Source organism: Diuraphis noxia, unplaced genomic scaffold, assembly GCF_037042655.1.
Source record: "Diuraphis noxia isolate RWA-SAM2 unplaced genomic scaffold, SU_Dnox_SAM2 contig0001, whole genome shotgun sequence".
Classification (NCBI taxonomy): Eukaryota; Metazoa; Arthropoda; class Insecta; order Hemiptera; family Aphididae; genus Diuraphis; species Diuraphis noxia.
Genome location: NW_028301711.1, coordinates 65244491 through 65260087, shown reverse-complemented (window position 1 = coordinate 65260087; position 15597 = coordinate 65244491). Strand labels below are relative to the sequence as shown.

Sequence of the window (15597 nt, the reverse complement as noted above, 5' to 3'; positions counted from 1 at the left end):
TTAATTCATTCAATATTTCATTCTCCATCGAGAACAATGCTAAATTATTCAACTTGTCATCAATCTGGATTCTGGGTAGACTTTAAGTCCATCAATAGTTTTTTACGGGTTTGAGGCATGAAAACGATTTATTTGTAGTATAATTGGAGTCTGGTACATGAATGAAAATTCTTAATGCTGTGTGAATATTTGGAAATATTTCAATATATTATTAAATTATTCTATTATTGGCATGAATATTCTCGGTAAATGGACGTCAAGGCGATAAGAAACGTTAGAAATAATAAATTCTAATTTAATTTAAAAATATAATGTTTATTATATTATATTCTTTTCAAATTTTTGATAGGTAATTTAAAATAATCTTGCTGGCTGTTTTGGCTATAATTAGAGTATTTTACAATATCAGAAAACGAACATAATAAGTCTCACTGTGTCAATATGCAATACTGTCAATGTCGAAAAAAAAAATACCTTGGAAAATTGTCAGCTGTGTGTACGTGCCTATTGTGCCTGCTGATGCATATAATTAGTAGTAAATACTACACTTGGTAGCCGATAAGTACGATGTAGAGATGATATATCTACATAATATTATTCTATTCTCTACATCGTACCGGTGGTAGGTAACAATAAAATATTATCATTGGGAACGAACAGGGGAACAAGTGTGCGTTGCTGCCTTCACCAACAACCATCAGTGAACGATCTACCCATTTACCTATCAGACGGACCGACGACAGTTAGTGAAATAGTGATCCGTTAGCGGCGGTAGCGGCGGCGGCGTCATAATATTCTCCAACGCGCTAGCGATTACGGTTTTTTTTTTTTGTTTTGACTCTGTCGTCGCGCCATCGACGTTATCAGCGTTGTACCTCTCAAACGGTTTTCGACGTTTTTTCCGCTGATAATCGTCACAGTCCACACTTCCACAGACCGCAGTGATATTCCGAAAACGCTACGCGTCGCATTTCGCGACACTCCGAAATGTCGTAGGCGACGGTGTCGCAGTCACATTATTCTCAATCGGTTCGCCGTCTGCGTAATCTGAGGCCATAATACGTAAGGCATCGAGAACTTGCGTCTGGAGAGGATTACACCGGTTGGTGAGAACACGTCCACTTTATGCCGTTGTCTTGTTCATCGTTCAGCACAAACTTTATAGGTAACTCACTGGGGATCTATGTTTTACAGACGCATATTATTATTCGTTTCACTGAATACAGCATACCAGTGTTGCGTTCTACACGATTCGTACAAAATACCTATTGTACTACTCCCAGTCTGGGTTTCGATTGTTGTCGCTTCTAATTGTCATACCGACATGGATTGACATAATATCAGGCTTTTAAATTTTAGAGGGTTGGATGGAGTCTGAAATTGTTTTATGGCAAAGTCATAAAACACCATCACAAGTTTGGCACCACACTTTTACTTAATATATAGGAATTGCACATCAAAATAAAAATACACGAGACCAACATTTTAACATAGTTAAATCTGTTTGGTGAACTAATGTATTAGGTATCTATATAAATTATAGATAGGTTAATATGTTATTTATACTACATAAAAACATTGTTACACATGCCTAAATTGTATCAAAGATATTTAATATTAAAAATTTTATAATATGTTCTTCTTTATTATAGCTTTAAACATAATTTAAGACAACAAATCATAAATATGCATATGATCTAAATATATTTTATTAAGAATTAGCTGTTAAGTGTGTAATGACTCCAGATAATGTATACTGTATAGGTAGATCATTTATAGATGTTTGCATTAGAAATATAATTTATTGTTTCAAAATTGAGATTTTATATCGAATCACGCTAATGTTTTTTGTTAGTTTATATTAAAGATAAAAGTTATTTTTAAAATTGTTTATACCTACATTAAGTCAAATAATCTGAGTGGCGTTAATCTATGATTCCAAGCTTTCATGTTACACCTATTTTGACATCGAAATTCAACTTTATTGTTCCATCTTATACTGAGACACCAGTTATAGAGTGTAGACTACATATAGTATACTATAAACTTTCCTTTCATGGACAAACTGACTATGAAAAAGAATGATAAATTTGCATTAACTTAGACCTAGGTACCAATTAAATCGAGGATTTAACTTTATCATAGCATCATGAAATTAATTTTTAACAACCTCATCAATAATAAAAATGTTAAAAACATACAATAGCAACAAGTTCTAATCATTAATGATTTATCATTTAAGAGGAAATACTCTTGAGTTGATTGTCATTGTCTTACAAATTCATAGAATATAAATTTGTCTAATGAAAATTATTTGTATTTTTCTGTAGATTTTTTTTTGGATAGTTAAAGTTTTTAGCAAGTTTTGTGTATATAATATAGTATAAATTAAAAACGCTTACAACCTCGCAAAGTAAGTATCATAATAGAAACCTCATACAAACACAGATTGGTAATGTTCTAACTATTAATTTTCATTATATTTTGATGTACTCCAATTGTTAAGTTAATGACGCTTAATGTGATCTGTTGATCAGAGATGAGTAAATTTGGTGTATTACACAACTTGTAAACATAGACAATAAACGGGAAAATAAATGTATTTGAAGCATTCTCCTTATAGTATTAGTCATTGAGTTGCTACATGCAGAATGTAACTTAGTTTAGTTTACTTTAATGCTATTAGGTCTTAGACATCACTTATCAGGTTATGTTGGACAGCATATATTAACATAAACCTGGGACCCAAATATATTATTTAGTGTTTATGTTATATGTTATCTTCTTAAAATTTGTAATGACACTTCATACTATTTTATTATATACTATATACCTTACCAGAAATTATAAAATTAATATAAATCAGTCAACTCATACTTTTAAGAAACACGAAACAAAAATACTGAATTCATAATGTGAATGTGAAATATGTAATAAACTAATAAAGTAATAATTTTTCAAAATTATATTGTTAAAGAAAAACATGATAGGGCCTGTTTCATAAACCCACTACAAGACACGTGTGTATCATTTTTTTTGTAAGTTTGTAGTGCCACCAGGACTTGAAGCCATATGTACCATAGACACATACAAATTTAAATTATGTTAATTCCGTGATATTGTGAAACAGGCCTAAGATATTATTTATAATTTCATAAACATTGAATCATTATTTTCAAGATTGTTTTACCCTAACATCTTTAGACGCAATATTATGAAATTTTATCCATTGTAAATTGACTTATAAGACAGTACTTGTAACAACTTATAACTTGTAATAACTTTCATCAAAATACTTAAATACCACCTAAACACTAGTTATATATTCCAATGGTATCAAAGTGTTTTACACATTACTTAATTACATACTCCATACATACAAAATTAGGTAAGATTTAAAAAATTTACTTATGCACAGGTGTGTTGCAATAGGTACTGATGATTAACTTTGGGGGTAGCAAACTGGTAATGTCTTAAAAAGCTGGTTGATACTGAGTGCATTTCTTAACTCAAATAAAATATAAGTAAAATTAAGACTCATATTGTATTTTTTATGTACTGCTGAAATTAATATTGAAATATTATAATTTTAATATTACTTGCAGATTCTAACCATGGATAACACTTGTACTTATTGTCAAGATGTCATAGACAGTTTAACTGTAATTTGCTTAGAATGTTCATACTTTCAATTATGTTTGGCCGTAAGTATTTTACAAGTTCTCAGTCAATACAAATTAAAAGGATACTAAACCCACATGTGTTATTTCTGTTGTAATATATAGCAACTTTATATGAAGCATAATCGATTTAGGATTGTTACCTTCAATGTTACAATTAATTGACCGATTATCAACTTAAAAGTAAAGAATATTATCTAAGGTACAAAATTTCAGATTTCAGATTTTATGTACATATGATCTATATTGTACATTTGTAAAACTGAGAATACACAAATTGTGGGTTTGACGTCCTTTTAATTCAGATGTTGACACTTTACAGTTTTCACCATAAATTACTTTACTTTAAATATTATTTTACTAAGTTATATATTTATCATGAACATGTATAATCATATATTTTTAACTTTTATATTTTAGTGCTATAGTCACGGAGCAGAAATTGGAGATCATAAAAATAACCATGGATACAAGTTAAAAGTAATATTTTATTTTAAATAACTATTTGATGTAACTCACAAAATAAGCTAGATAATTATATACAAATAATATTTAATTTTTTTAATATCTTGAGGCATTATTGTGTAAATGACCCTAAGGTCTTTATAAAATATATGTTTAACAAGTTTGTATATTTTATATACTATATAGTAGACTTAAATACATGGTACAACAAAGCAAGCTGTGTTCTTTTGAACGTTTATTAAAAAATTTATAATATAATAAATAAATTATAGAAATGTGGTTTATTTAATTTTCTTCAGTATTAATAATAAATGTAGGAGATTTCTGAAGTTTTCAACTGGTACCTATGGAATTTGTGATTTTTGTTTTTTGAGGGGCTATCTTAAGTAGGGCTTTTTAGATTATAGGTATGCTTCTATACTTGAACTAGATTATTCTCACGGAAACTATTTAACATTTTTTAGTTTATTAATTAAAAAATAATAATAATTATATCTAAGCGTAGTTTTTTGTAGTACAAATTTGATTTAAATTTTAACATATTATCCTTCATAAAGTCGTTAAAATATGTTGGACAGAAAAAAAACAAATGGAAAAAAAACCATAATTTTATATTTTTCCTTTGATATAATTATCATATTTCATTAGACATAAGTTAAATACAGATTAAATACAGGAATAAAATAATAATAAAAAATATAAGTTATTGATAGCTTATGGTATAAAAGATGGTAGTTAGAAAGTCTTTAATATCACGTATACCATTATATCATCTTCTCATAATTTTTAAGATTAAATTTGTTTTTTTTATTGTTTCTGTTGTGCTACTCCTAATTGGATTTGGCTTAGCTATGTTTCATTAGCTGCTATTTCTAACCTTATTTTATCTATAATAGTCCAAATTGTTGGATGTATTTATTTTACTAATCTACTAAACCTATAACACTTATACACATACTCTAGCCATACATAGGTATAACAATATAAGATGTTGATTAAATGATGTTAACTACATTTTTCCAACACAAAAATCTTTCACCTAATACATAGTATAATAAAGTTAGGCTAGTTTTAAATTGTTAAACTATTCAAAATTTACGAAGAAATCCCTTTCATTAATGTACTACTGCTAGCGACCATCATATTTCTGATGCCATTTTTGAAACCTAATATATAAAACGCCATTATTTACTGAAGAAAATTAAATAAACCTCATTTCTATAAGTTGCGTCTTTTTTAAAATAGGCTTTCAAAACTGCACAGCTTGTTTTGCATTACTCTGTAATATATACTTTACACATTGATGAAAGACCACTTCCAATGAAGTGACTCCAGGTCTTAAACTAGATTCTTAAATTAAGTCACAAGGTTTCAGATGCATATTAATACACAGTGAAGTGGGGTTCTGAAATTAGAACTATATCAATTTTTTCATTATTCATTAGATGTTATAGTTTTTGTTTTTGCTATTTAAGCCCATTTGCGTTTGATGTTATAATTCAAAGTGTCCGATTCATTTCTTTTTCTTTAATGCTTTGATTCTTGGCTGGTTATCTTTAAGCCTATCCTATTGTTTTGTGAATGCTGCCATCATGTTTGATAGAGACTTAAGTATATTTTTTATTGTTTTGTATGGATTTGATACATTAGGACTTTTTTATTTTTAATTTGAAGAACTAACCATCTGTGCAAAAGAAATATCTTAAGTGGCTGATTTTGCAGCATTATGTTGTGTTCTTTGATTTGCTTTGATTTTTTGGATGAGCTTTTTCTACTGCATTTGTATGAGCAATGTATTATCCTTTCTAATGTGTGGTGTGCCCTTCACCACTTTTTACACACTGATATTTAAAACCAGTTTTGAATGTAATAAATTTTAAATATTTGCTGGACCGCCATTTCTAATCAAAGTTGGTTATGATAATAGTTTGTATTTTTGTGAATAATTAATAAAGATTTATGAATTTATGAAAGACAAAAAATGTATTGGGTAAGTATCTAACTATTGTCTCAACTCAGGACAGTTAATATTTCTGTCATTACAAATTAAGATAGCCATTTAAATCACAATACCTATAATCTACTAATCTGCTACCTATTTTGTAAATAAAATATATTTATATTATACATACTGAATTTTATCAAATATATTATAAATTAATAAGACCTTTTTATTTTAGTTATATTTACTTTAAACAAATAAGAAATGTATTTGATATGTGTATTAACTATAAATACAATTTTTTATTGTACTATATTATAAAAATATAACATATTTAAAATATTTGATCCGATCCTTTTTTACAATTTATTTTTTTAATTGAATTTTAAGAAATATATTGGGTACACACTACACATTTTTACAGCCATAAATTAACAACTTTAATATTGCACTTAATGGTTAAATACCTATACTTAAAATAACCTGCCACAATAATAATTATTGTTTATTACTAAATTGTAATTACCTTAATTCAACATTTGAATTTAGTACTACATTAATTTCAAATGGCAGGTATATTATAATTTTGGCATATTGTCAAAGTATGAGTAATTTTAATTTCCGCTCTTGTTGATAGTTTAATGTAATAATATAGTTTATTATAATTATCCCTATAATTATTATAATCATTATTAAGTACCGAACCATAAACTTACTAAATTATGTTTTGAAAATTGTCTTATTCATTTGTATAATTATTTTCATGTTAAAATACAATGAAGAATTACATTAAATTCTAAATCATCAAATTGGAGAAACTTGAGACTTAAATGTGTTTCTTAATGACATAAGACTGTAGTTGTTTAATATGTTCAAAGTGTGACATGAATTATGGGTATTTGTTTAGTATGTGACCTACCGTATAGGGTATTCGTTTTGTATGCGTGACCAACCGGCTACCGGACTGATAATTAATTTAAAAACAGTCAAATTAATTGTATAATTAGGTTATTTTATTATTACAGATTACGGATTATATTCAATATCAGTCAACAAAATATCAGTATAAAAAAAAATGTTTATAAAAATTCTAATACTGTTTTTCAGAAGAAATAATCGTATACAATTCGATTGCCAACATTTTAAAGTTTTAAAGACGCGATAACAGAAGAACATGTACGGGTCGTACTGACAATATTGTCGATAATGTTAGAATGACAATATATCTATTGGTAAAAACCAGTAAATATATAATATAATATAATTATAAAGATAAGAAAACATAGCTTGTCCATACCTATGATATAGATATAAATCGTCTTGGTCATAGGTCACACACTAAACCTGGTAATACAAGTAGGTCTCATACTAAATTCGATTTTCGATCGGTAGGTCACATAATAAACGAATACCGCATTATGAATGGCTCTGTAATTACAGTTCACATAGGAAAATCCCAAATAGTAAGAAAAAATATAAGGCATTTATTCATGTTAAAGTAGTGACTAAGTGTTTAAAGAGAAATCATTAATTCATGAAAAGGAATCCTCCCCTAAATATCATTATAAAAATTAACCTTTTCCATAAGCATAATTGTGGCAGTGCACTTAAATGTTTATTCATAGATCTTTAGACGATAACTATATTGTGGCAGTATCTTGTTGATGGATCATCCCCTAGTCAAGCTATAAAACAAAACTTATTTACAACCAAAATTGTACTTTATTTTCATATTATTTTATTTTAAAATTGTACATTAAATAATTAAATCCTAGATGCTGGACACATTATAGAATGTGTCATTCATATTTGAAAAAAAAATTGGTTTATTAAAAGATTCATTTGATACACTTGACGAAAAAATCTCTAAATATTTGTAACAATGTATTATATTTTATTTACAAAGATAAATTAATATTCAACATTATGTCTATACTAATGTAGTACTGTAGGCACTATTCAACAACACTATTCTTGTTTTTGCATATATTGATGTATTATTTGATGATTTATGTTAATTAATTTTTATTTTTTATCACCTATTGGTCCAATGTCTAATATTTTGTTAGCATTACTATTAAAATTGATAAATCCAGACTTTGGACAGTATTTGTTGTAACTCTTTTAAATGAAAGGGCCAAAAAGTTACATAGCAGCTCTGGAATTATTTTTACCAATTCAAGTTCGAGTTGTGATATGACATTGGCCTCTGTTAACAGTTATTTCAACTGTTACCAAAGGTAATGCGGTTCCATTTTTTTTTTTTTTTTAGATACATATATAACAAACTAGTAAGGCATGAAAAAGGTTTCAAAATGCTGACTGAACATTTTTGTTTATGCTTTAAAGCAGGCGCGGACTGGCCCAGGGTGCTATACACCAAGTAGCACCCAGGCCCTCACTTCGTATTTATGATCTGATTACCATTGTCGGTCCCATTTTATTTTAACTCTTATTTTAATATAGAATACATTAAATATAGAAAGATAAATTATAATAGAAATTTACAATATTGTTATCATATTTACATTACATCGTATCACTTGTGTCTATACGTAATTAATACAAATATAGATTAAACAACTAATGTTTAAAATACAAATAATATGCTATTCTAACCTAATTTAAGTAGGTTAGAAAAAAAATATACAGGCCCGTAATTAATTTTGCACTCCGCGTCAAAAACGACCAGTCTGCTCCTGCTTTGAAGGATCAGAGGTAAAATGAATACATTGTTGTATAAGATTTTTATAATTCATTTATATGTTAATGAATTAAAAAAAATAAAAATATTTTTATTTTATTTAAGAACAAAATAACTTAATTTCAAAATTTGATTGGATGGCCTTTTAATTTTAATAGAATAAATCTATTGTTAGTTTAAGGATTTCAAAAGTGTTATTAAAATTGAAGTATTCTTATGCACAGTTTACAAATAAATTATACCTTTATTTAAATCTTGGTCTTTCTGTTAAATACAATTATTAAATTATGTCATTAGTCTACAATATTCAATATATTATACGGGTTATTTTTCAAACACTCCAATTGAGTATCATTTAAAACCTTACATTTAATTCCAGTGTAATAAATAAAATAGAATTATTTTCGACATTAGTAATTAATATGCTTTATAATTTATGTTGTTTAGCCTAATATGTAGTTCAAAATTTTAAATGCTTATAAATTAACACATTTACTATTTTAGGACCTTTATTGTTTTATGTATGTTTCTTAAAATTAGAATCTTTATAACGGTATAATATATTATAATATTATATTGTATTAACGTCCAAAAATTATTACGACTCTTAAATAATATTGTACTTATATATAATAATATATTAAATCTATTTCATATTATATATTATATTACTTATAAGTTGGAAGGAAAAATAACTGTAATATAGCTTATTATTAATTAATTAATTGTAGTCTTAATATTTTAATATAATTTAATATGTATTATATAAATGTATATTATGTATATCAGTACATCATAGTACATTTTAGGTAATATGATATTTAAATAGTAATCTTCATTTGTAATGCCAGAAATATTAACTGCCCAGCATTAAAACAATAGTTAGGTATCTATTATTATTATTATTATTATTAATATTATTGATATATATTTTATCTCATAAATGTCTAAATTCTTATATTATGTACTCATTTTTTACTTACAAAAATACAAACTTATATCATAACCAACTTTGATAAGAAATAACTTTCCAGCAAACTATTTAAACTAAGTTAATTAAACTAAATAAAAGATTGATAATTCAAATTGGACCAAGCAAAGCGATTCTGAGTATGCCCATATTTGCAAAATATGCTGCCAGCTAGTATTTTATTTTCAGTTGACATTAGTCATGGTTTTCATTTGTTGTTTATATCTATCAGCTTATTCCAGTTTTAAATCAATCATTAATATTTTTAAATCATGTTCACCACTTACCGTATACTTTATTGACTGGTTTGTGGATTTTTAAAAAAATTCTCCCTACTTTTTTCGTCACTAATTGTTTTTATTAGGTCCGAAATCTTATTGTTGTTTTGTATTTGTGTCTGGTTTTGGTGTTGATTTTTACCAATATTTAAATTTTCATACATTGTGCAATTCGGTCAGTTAGAGTGTGACCCACTGAAAATGTGTTTGTTTATTAAAACTTACCATCTGAGTGACAGACTGTGTCTTACATTGTACGAGCTAATGAAATTGCAACCAAGAGTTGCTTGTTTGGTATGCTAAACACAACTGATAACATAAACAAATTACCATTATTAGTATTGGAAAATCTTGAAAACCATACTGTATAATTTGGTATTATACACAAAATATTAGGCTCTAAAATATTTGAAAAAACTTTAATTATTCTAACATTTTTCTGTAGTAAAAAATCTTCATTTGTATTTTTCTAATTAATATATTTTTATATGTTATGTTTTATTGAAAATAGTGTGCACTTAAATGTTTTTAAGTATAGCTAATTATTTGATAGATTCTCTATATTAATTTAAAGTAAATATCTATTCTTAAGGTTCAAAAATCACCTGGACAATATTTAGTTACCATGGATGGATGGACTGGAGATGAACTCATGCTTATTTTAGACTTTGCTGAGCAATATTCTTTTGGATGTTGGGATGAGTTACCAAAAAACATAAGAATTCGAACTCCATCAGGTTAAAAATAACATTTTTTTTTTACTTAAAATTGTTATTCATGTAACTGTTTTATTTATATAGAAATCAAATTTCAATTTGCTAAATATTTTTTGGACGGAACAATTGGAAGGCTAACATGGGGTACAATAAGAAAACCACAATTAGAAGATCGCACAGTCCATTTCAAAATAAATGAAAGTGTTACTAATTTATCTGGGTTATCTAAAGCTCAGTATGCAGAGATTGGATATAATCCTATAAGAGATGAATTTGAGTTGGTATGTGCATACATAACAAATAATGCTTAGTATAACTTTTATATTTTAACACATTGAATTTATACAGGAAAATGATTTTGATAATAATGCAGAGGCAGTTTTAAGTATTACATCAGAATGGAATGATTTTGGAGATGGTAAATACTAAATAAATATTAAGTACATCATTATAGCCATACTTATATTTACTTTTTAATAAGAAATCAAACTTCTGTGAAACTTATATTTATTGTTAAAATATTAATATTACAGATTATAATCTCGCGTGTATCGATATGTATTGTGCACGGTTATATGAACGTGAATATGCCAAAAAAGTTGTTCATGATTATCAATTGATGGATAAATATTTTTCCTCTAAAGATAAACCCAAGCGTAGATTAACACCAGAAGAAAGGTACTACATTAGTTTCATGGTTAATGAACTTATCTTACAAATTTTTTAATTTATAGAAGTATTATAAGCATTGAAAATCAAATAAAAAAATTCAGCCGATATTTAACTGAAAGTGAATTGTGGTCATTAAATATACGTCTGCAACAAGAATATCTGCTAAAAAAACGGCGTGAAGAACTTATCTATTACAGAAAAAATGGAATTACAAAAATATACGACATTGTAAAATTTAATCTTTTGCATTATAGCATGGTTGTTGATGGTACCTATATACTTAATCATTTCCTTTATTAATTAATACATACTTACATTTTTTATACTTAAAACTTACAGAACAATCTGAACAATCATCTTCTGATGTTCTGACACCAGCACCCATCAAACGCGGTGAAAAGAAAAGGGTAACATATTTTATATTTTATTTAAAAAATAATATTTATATTTCGTCAATTAATAATAAAAGGAACTCTATTTTATGTGTTAGTGATTTGCTTTTAACATTTTGGTTATATGATAATTTTTTGACCAGAACTACAATTGTATTGATACAAGTTTATAGCCCTAGTGACTTAGATTTTATTGCACTAAAAAATAATAACACATTGCTCTTTAAAATTAAAAATACATTTTTGGAATAATTAATTTTTTAAATTAATCGGATTGTTAGAAAATCATGAAAAAATCATGTGATTGCTAAAGAATTTGGTTCTTTATCTACAATTTAAACCATATAAAAGATTTTTTATTTACAAAGCACTTATTTTAACTATATATATATATATATATACATATATGAAACACATAAAATATTAACAAATAAAAATTAACCAACAGCACTTTTACTTCAGTTAACCAATTTTCATGGTACCTAAGTCGGACTGATATATTAACACAAACAAAAAAATAATAATCGTAAGTAGTGGTAGCCAGTGGCATGGCGAACTTCATTAAGTTATGAGGCACAGTTGTTATATTGTCAGACCAACCACCCACTCCACCCATCACAAAAAACATTAAACATTTTTTTTAAGATAAAATATATTTATTCATTTAAATAATAATGCTTTTTTAACACATCAGATGATCTTTGAGGACACCCACCACCCCTCAAACTGAGGCACATGCCTCAAATATAGTCCTTCGTCACGCCACTGGTGGTAGCTCATCAGGTTCACATAAGACTCAATAATTTTATAAAATACATATTATAAAAACTAGTACAAGTAAATACATTTTGTATTGGTAGATAAACACCCAAAATAATGCACTTGAGCTCTTTAAATTCAAATTATTTATTATTAATTGACTATTTTATTCTTTCTTTATAAATAATGTTGTATAGTATAGTATTATTTTATGCAGTTAATGTTCAATATGGTGGCACATTATTGTTTTAATAATTGACATGACAACACATCACAATAAAATAGGTCCGATGCTCCAAATAACATGGTTTACTTGCAAACATATCGATATATGTAGCTAGTATTTGTACGGCTATTGGAAGCATAACAAATTTGTGTTCTACAAATTACTTAATCATTAATAGACATACTTTAAATATAAAAAAACATTTTTTGTTTGTAATTATACATTTTTATATTAGAGCTATGTGCATAACCGCTATAATTTTCTATTGATCTTTAATATTTTATTTTTTGGGTAGTTCAATTGTTCACAGTTCTCCTGTGCCCCATAGCACAAGTATTTTTTTAAATGTTTTTATATATTAAATTAAACACTGGTTTTGTTTGTTTTTTTTTAGAAAAAAAGGAAACGACCAAAATTATTTCATAAGAAAAATCATGTTTATCATCGTACACCTCAATATATCGCTGCTCTCAATAGAGTATTGTCTCAAAATAATGAAACTGAAGATAATTCTGATTAATATTAAGGTTATAAGTTACCTACTAGTAATAATAATAATATTATGTGAATAAAATTGAAAAAACATGTTTATAAAATTGTGTTCAATAATTATTAATTATTTAATCAATATGACTGATAAAACTTGTAAAAATTCAAGTATGATCAAATTCTGATTGTACATTGAAAATTTAAAGTATATTGTATATAAGTAAATACAAAAAAAGATGATTTTAACTTATTGCATATAAAAAAAATAATATATTTGTTGAATTTTAGTAAATGACAGTACTATCTAATCTGAAATTTAATTATATTTTTTAATTTGGTTTTATTTATTAATGATTATACTATACAGAATTATTATTATTTATTTTTTATTGTTTAATTAATTGCAAAAAGGTAATATTGCAAATAGGTAGATGTTGTAAGTACAAAGCATATTTAGGTATAAAGTATTTTATTAAATATAAACATTTGTATAATTTTTTTTTTTATTATTATTAAAGATTAAAAATAAATTTGTTCTAAGGTTCGAAAATGTATTATAATTTTATTTAAAAAATGCTGAATGTATTTGGTTTAATTATTACTTAAACTTCAACTATATTTAAAGCTGTGTCTGTGATGAATTATATTAATTATTAGACAAACAAAATTATATTATATTAGTCATGTACTCTTTAGTATGAATTTTAAAAAATGTTTAGTTCTATAGTACTTATACAATAATAATAATTTATAGAATTAAAAAAAACACACACTAAACTGCGGACAAACGACATAATGTATGCATTATTTTGGCCCAAATAATTTTATTTTATTATTAATACCAAATATTGTTTTATTTGTTAAGATTTTTCTATATTTTGTTTATGTTTATTCTATCATTAGGTGATGACCTACAACCATATTTTTTCTTTTTTCATAACCAATATATATTCTGTATAGTTTTAATTAAGACTTCGATTTTTTGCTAAATAAATGGTTATAAAATAATAATACGAGTTGATTATAAGAATTTTTACAAAATAAAATCATCAACAACTCATTTAGATTGCTTATTATTTATTAAAATAACTTACTGGCCTTAAACATATAGTAGTCTTTCGTATCGAAGTTTGATTATTGTCTATAGCCTATGCTCTATAGAGTTTAATAGGGTTATAAAGTTGATAATCATTATTTTAATATCAAAATTAATAACATTCTTAATATTTTTATACGAGTACACAATAGTTATAAAAACTTAACAAAAACAGTGATATTGTTCCTCAAATGCCAATGTAACTATGTTGTACCTTATTTGTAACAACTAAATTTCATTTGTAATAAAATATAATATCTTCTATGATCTAACTATCATACAATTTTATTTTTGAAATATTTATAGACATACTTAATATATATATACACACAATAATCAACTTTCTTTTTTTCCAACTTATAAAAATAAAATTGTATCTAATTACAATTAGATTAAGAATAATTTAGGATTTCTAATGAGGAAACTTATGATTTTTTTACTACTGAAATTGGGTTTGTAAATCTATATTTGGTATACATATAAATCTATTCATTTTATAATTAATTAAAACCCTATTTTTTAGTTATAGTTAGTTATAGTTATAATATAACTTATGAAACAAGTTATATTAATGAAGTGTCTACTAAATTATTTAATTTACTTTTCAGTTAATCCAATAGTGTATTTGGTGGTTATGTACCCCTTTGAGCTATATAAGCTGTAACGATGTAAACTAATTGCATAGTGCCATACTATAACAATAGTTTCAATTTATTAAATCAACAAAAAATAATACTCTAGAGGAAAGTAAAAAAAATGTTAAATTCCCAAAGACCTTTTATGCTGTTATTGTTGAAAAGGCAAAAAAGGCTTATTTGAAGTAATAAAAATTCCAACTACTAAAATGTTGGAATAAATGAATTTTTCCTTAAAACGGTGTCTTACTTGGAGAAATACAATATTGTCTGTAGACTGTAATAGTTACCAAACAAATAACTATAATAATTCTCAAGTAGTACATAGTTTAGTAGTTCTACTTGGAGTTAAGAGGCCTTCGTGGTAAAAGTGAAAAACATACAACGCTCAAGAGATGGTGTTGTATTCCGTATCGCCGCCGTCGCGGCAGGCCGTAACCACGCCCATCATCTACGCGCCGCGGCGCGTGTGTTATAATCGCGGGAGCGGTACATTATTATATCACGGACTGTCGTTATAGACGTTTCGCGTCAATGTAGTTGACCGTTGCGTAAATTGTCATCCAAGTATTT

The 15597-nt window shown here is 26.2% G+C and overlaps 1 protein-coding gene across 1 annotated transcript; it reads left to right on the top strand.

Moving 5' to 3' along the window:
- Positions 1–798: 798 nt before the first annotated feature.
- Positions 799–14357, top strand: LOC107168794 (transcriptional adapter 2b-like). The gene is made up of 10 exons (XM_015518319.2): positions 799–1165; positions 3606–3704; positions 4101–4160; positions 10632–10776; positions 10840–11036; positions 11104–11173; positions 11289–11433; positions 11490–11695; positions 11767–11834; positions 13199–14357. Exons 2-10 carry the CDS (start codon positions 3615–3617, stop codon positions 13322–13324), a joined length of 1107 nt encoding a protein of 368 aa, XP_015373805.1. The 5' UTR covers positions 799–1165; positions 3606–3614; the 3' UTR covers positions 13325–14357.
- The last annotated feature ends 1240 nt before the right edge of the window (positions 14358–15597 follow it).

Coding starts and splice junctions, on each gene's coding strand:
- LOC107168794 (XM_015518319.2), top strand. CDS start 3,615: ATGGATAACACTTGTACTTATTGTCAAGATGTCATAGACAGTTTAACT. Junction 4,161..10,631: donor ACCATGGATACAAGTTAAAA/GTAATATTTTAT, acceptor TCTATTCTTAAG/GTTCAAAAATCACCTGGACA. Junction 11,696..11,766: donor TTATAGCATGGTTGTTGATG/GTACCTATATAC, acceptor TAAAACTTACAG/AACAATCTGAACAATCATCT.